The 4,738-nt window shown below is 45.3% G+C and overlaps 1 protein-coding gene across 1 annotated transcript in view; it reads left to right on the top strand.

Moving 5' to 3' along the window:
• The first annotated feature begins 1,539 nt into the window (after nt 1–1,539).
• PDIK1L (PDLIM1 interacting kinase 1 like) overlaps nt 1,540–4,738 on the top strand; it is a 3,801-nt gene continuing 602 nt past the window's right edge. The window contains exons 1-2 of the mRNA XM_010015468.1: nt 1,540–1,857; nt 4,588–4,738. The exon at nt 4,588–4,738 is cut by the window's right edge and continues 602 nt beyond it. Coding sequence (XP_010013770.1) covers nt 1,573–1,857; nt 4,588–4,738 — 436 coding nt within the window. The 5' untranslated portion in view covers nt 1,540–1,572. The remainder of the gene's footprint in view (nt 1,858–4,587) is intronic.

Here is a 4,738-nt window from a genome sequence, read left to right as displayed (position 1 = left end):
CAGCCGAGCCCGCTGCGGGGTGAAGGGAGGCAGGGAGCAACCCCGGCGCTTGGCACAGTGACACGTCCTCTCTGGTAACAGCACACAGCAACCGACTCTTAGCACGGGGGGGGTGTGTGTGTTTCCTGCTCATTTTGAACCTGATGTCGGAGCATAAAGCAGTCTTTTCCCCAGGAGTTATTTGGCTGCTGGTGAGATTCCAGCTCTTGCTCTTCTCCCCTGCACGGGAGGGGCTCTGACCCACCGCAGTTTGATGCTGAGGCTGTAATCTCAATCTGTGCCTCGCAGGTGCAGGCGCAGTGCATCTGGTGAGCAGAATGTCATGGTAATGTTCTCGTAGAGGTGTGCTGCAGGATTTTGCTCAAGGTTAAAACGTGTGTGTAGTGTTACCCTGGGGCTGATGATACCTTTTTTTTCTCTCTCCTTTTTTTCCTTTTTTTTTTTTTTCTTTTTTTCTTAAAGAAAAAATAAGTTCCTAAACCAGGGGAGCTACTTGAACAGGCTGTTTTGATGTGTTTCCTATTGCCTGGTTTACTGACATAAAGCGAATTCCATTTATCACTGGCAGTGTCACAAACTCGTGTAGTTGTGATTTATTTCTGTTGTGTTTTGCTCTGTTTGCCCAGTGATAACTGGCTGGCCAAGCTGCTTTTTTTTTTTCCACCCTGTCTATAGTCAGTGTCCCATTTTGGTTTGGTTGTGTGAAGATGGTGTGGTTTTTGGTTTGTGATCTTGCAGGGAAGCGTGTAGAGAGGGTCTTAAATCTACAGCAGTGTTTGGTGGCTTTTGTTTCGGTGTGTGTCTCACTTTACTTACAGAGCAATATCTTAACTTTTGTCCTTGCTCTGTCGAGCAGAAGTGAAAGTCAGATGCTGGGCACAAGCTTCTGCAATCAGTTACCCTTTAAACTTTCTACAACCGTAGACTCCTCGATCAGAGGGGACTTGGTGGAAAATCATAGTAACGTGAAAAAAATCCGAAGCAATCCAAAGCATCCTCTTCTCTTGGTACCAGTAAAAGAAGTTCATGATTAAATTATACCAAAAACATTTATTTACACGGTCACCTCCATAACAGGCAGTGTTAATCAGATCTGTTACTGCTTGCCCACAGGCTTCAACTAGAACCTCTCCTTGCTCTTCCAGGCGTCGATGGAGAGCATGATACCATACTATTATTCCTGCAGATGTTCACAGAAGATGCTGAGAGAAAGGAGCAGGATCATATGGGATAGTCCTGTCCCAGTGCAGTGCAAGTCTAGGTTTGAACTGTTGCCACCTTGAAAACTGGGCTGTATTTGGTATGTTAATAGTCCCACCAAAATGATGTCATTTCACTTTTCGCTAGTCTGTGGCAACAGGTACAGGTTAACAGAGTAGCTTCTGGAACGTTCCAGCACTTGAATGCAGCATCAGTGTAATGCTCGGAGGCACTCTCCTGTTAGTGGCAGGGTTTTGGCAGGCCTCATATTGCTGCACCAAACCACATGGGGGAAAATACAGCCCAGTTCTTGTTCATAAGTTTTAGTTCTGTGGGTTTTTCCCCCCTTCCCCAGAACCTTTGGTCTTGAAGATGGTGAGTAGCCAGCCTAAGTACGATCTAATACGGGAGGTTGGTCGTGGCAGTTATGGTGTGGTGTACGAAGCAGTCGTCAGGAAGACCTCTGCACGGGTCGCGGTGAAAAAGATTCGGTGCCATGCTCCAGAGAACGTGGAACTAGCTCTGCGTGAGTTCTGGGCACTTAGCAGTATCAAGAGCCAGCATCCCAACGTCATTCACCTGGAGGAGTGCATCTTGCAGAAAGATGGTATGGTGCAGAAGATGTCCCATGGCTCCAGTTCCTCCCTTTATTTACAGGTACATGAAGCTGAGGTAACGGGTTGAAAGTAATGATTCTGAACGTGTAGCTGGGAGGGAAGGAGGTGGGTAGCTGAGATCTCTGGGGGTTTTTGAGATATCCTTAGTTAGGAGAGGGTATTGTCTGCATTGTGGACACCCAAAATAATTACATACTTTTAAAAGAGCCTGTGTATTGAACAGTTGCCTGTATCTTGTAATGTGAAGCCAGAGTCACTACAGAAGGCTCCGGGGGGAGGGAGGGTTTGAATGCAAATCTGCTTGGATAATTTGAGGAAGCACCACAGGTAAAGCAGGGGGGTTGGAACTAGATGATCTTAAGGTCCTTTCCAGCCCTAACTATTCTATGATTCTGAAGCACAGGGGAGTTGCAGGCTGTTGTGTTGGTTGATGGAAGGCTTGCTACAAGGTTAATGAGCAGATACGTCTTGGGACGCTGCTCTGAAGAATTTATTCATCTTGCATGTCCTTGGAAGAGGAAGTAACAATCTTGATTTAGGAAGCCAACACTTAAAATTCTTTCAGAAATGATCAGCAATTGGCCATTTTCTTTTTTTGAATAACTATTAGTCTCTTCAAAGAGAGGTAAAGGCATGATAAATAAGAGAATAAATATCACTGCCCTTATTTGGCTTCCGGAAGTGTTCTTTAAGTTTGAAGATGCGGATTGTTGAAGAATAAGCAGTTCTGGAAAGACTTTGAAAGACAATCAGGTTCATTCCCTTGGTAAGGAGCTGCCCCAGCCCGAAGTCATCCCCTGGCAGGAATTTATGTCTCTGGTTTAAAAAGTCACGAGCCTGCTCAGTGTTGATTGTGCCATCCCTAGTCAGCTTTTATCATGTCAGTTTTTGTCGTCATTCTTGCATGTTTAATGTAGGGCCTTTTGTTGGTGAGCATTCATCTGACAGCCCTTCATGGCTGTCCAGATCCTGTTGTGCCGAGTGCTCTACGAGCCTGAGAAAGAGGATTCTTGCCTTTGTAAACTTGCTGTAGCTTGGTAGTTGTTACTGACCTGCTTTCATGAAGGGATTAGGGTAAAATAATACTGGCCAGCTCATGTGGGAGAAAGTAGTGCCTTACCTTCCTAGTGGTTAGTGGATGTGTGAGAGATGTGGACACTTGTACAGAGAGAAACATTAAACCCCCCCCAGGGTGGAAGGTGGGGAAGAGCTTCCAGGTCACCTGCAGCACTGGTTTCAGATGGTAGTGCCTGTTAACAATGCAGCATGTAAATCTCCCCTGTGTCAGGTGCAAGCTCTACAGAGCAGAGAGGAGCAGAGGGCAGAGCTGACTCTGAAGAGGATGGGATTGCTTTATAATAGCATGTGCTGAAACAGAGAAAATCGGATCTCCCTTGGCTGCCCTCTACTCTCCCTACCCTGTGTGGGGGAAATAGTACATTACAGAGCTGCACTGGTGTAGTGTGTGAGGGGGCTGCCTGGGGAAAGGGGTGCTGGTGTCTCCTGAAGGGCTGTGGGGCAGGTGCTTAGCTGGGGTCAGCTGAACTAAGTCAGTGAAGTGAGAGTCCTAAACCAACCTGATCTTGTGGTGCTTTGCTGTTGGCACAGATATATATGATAGTGGATTTTGTTGTCTTAATACACCGACCTAAGATGCAATTACAGCTTCTGTAAAGTTGTGGGGGGAAGAGCTGTGGCTTGGTGCTCACTTGGCAGAGGGGACACCCTGCTGCCCTTTGATACCTTCATCTCAGTGATTGCCTGTAGACCTTAAATATGTTGCTTTCTAGTTCTAACCTGGATTTACTGTTTTAAGTTGGTTTGGTTTCAGTACTAGTTGTGCTAGCAATTAGATAGCTATAAATTGCTAGGAATTCTGGTCTTGGATGGAAAAGGTCACTTCTTCAAAGCACTTTAAAATGTTGCTCTAAGTATTAATAGCTACCTCAATTTTTGCAAGCCTGCAGGAGCTATGTTTGGTTTCGTATATATTGGTTTACTACTAACAGAAATAATTGCAAGACTTCCATCAGGACTTACCTGATACTTAGAGTGACCTCAGAGGAGCTGAAGAGGCAAATGTGAAGTTGTGTAGACAGGATTAGTAAAACTGATTGCTGGTTTTACATTGCTTTTTGTTTGAAGCAGCTGTTAGCACTGGCTGCTCGGGCTACTCACTACTTGTGTTTTAGAGAACAGCTAGTGGATCATGATGGTGGGAGAGGTGCTACAGCAGCAGCTGTGCCTGTAGATTAGCATTCTTCTGAGGGAAGGGATCCTGTATTGATGCTTGCTGGGATACGTTCCCATGGAAGGAATGGAGAACAGTCTTTAAAAACCTATTGTGGAGAGGACAAGCCCCTGGCACTATTCAGTTGCTTGTTAAGACTTTGTTTATACGTTAAAGTTGTTGACCAAATGGGTGGGACAGGCTTTGGTGGGCAGGGACACTGTCCAGCTGGAGCAGATGGGAGTGCAGTGGCCACTGAGTGTCTTTCAGAATACTGTTATCTGGGTCTAGCTCCAGCTTCTGGGCAGGAGCACGAGCTTGATGTGCTTCGTCTGCATGAAGATAAGGAGGCTGACAAACACTTTGTGATTTTTATTTATTTATTTTTAATCAAATTTGGCATCAAGTTTTCTTTTCACCAGTTGAAATCTTCCTCTCTGGACTATCGAGAGGAAGATCCAAACTTCATGCATTTTTCCATCATACCTTTACATTCTTGTGATCAGCAGGTAGTTACGATATTTCTTTTCCTTGTTGCAGCTTGTAGAGACCTCATTAAAAGGAGAAATAGTCTTTGACCCCAGGAGTGCTTATTACCTCTGGTTTGTAATGGATTTCTGTGATGGAGGAGACATGAACGAGTATCTGTTGTCCAGAAAGCCAAACCGCAAGACCAACACCAGTTTCATGC

Source organism: Nestor notabilis, unplaced genomic scaffold, assembly GCF_000696875.1.
Source record: "Nestor notabilis isolate BGI_N333 unplaced genomic scaffold, ASM69687v1 scaffold8595, whole genome shotgun sequence".
NCBI classification, from domain to species: domain Eukaryota; kingdom Metazoa; phylum Chordata; class Aves; order Psittaciformes; family Psittacidae; genus Nestor; species Nestor notabilis.
The sequence above is the reverse complement of the archived record's forward strand: the minus strand, read 5'-3'. Positions and strand labels throughout refer to the sequence as shown.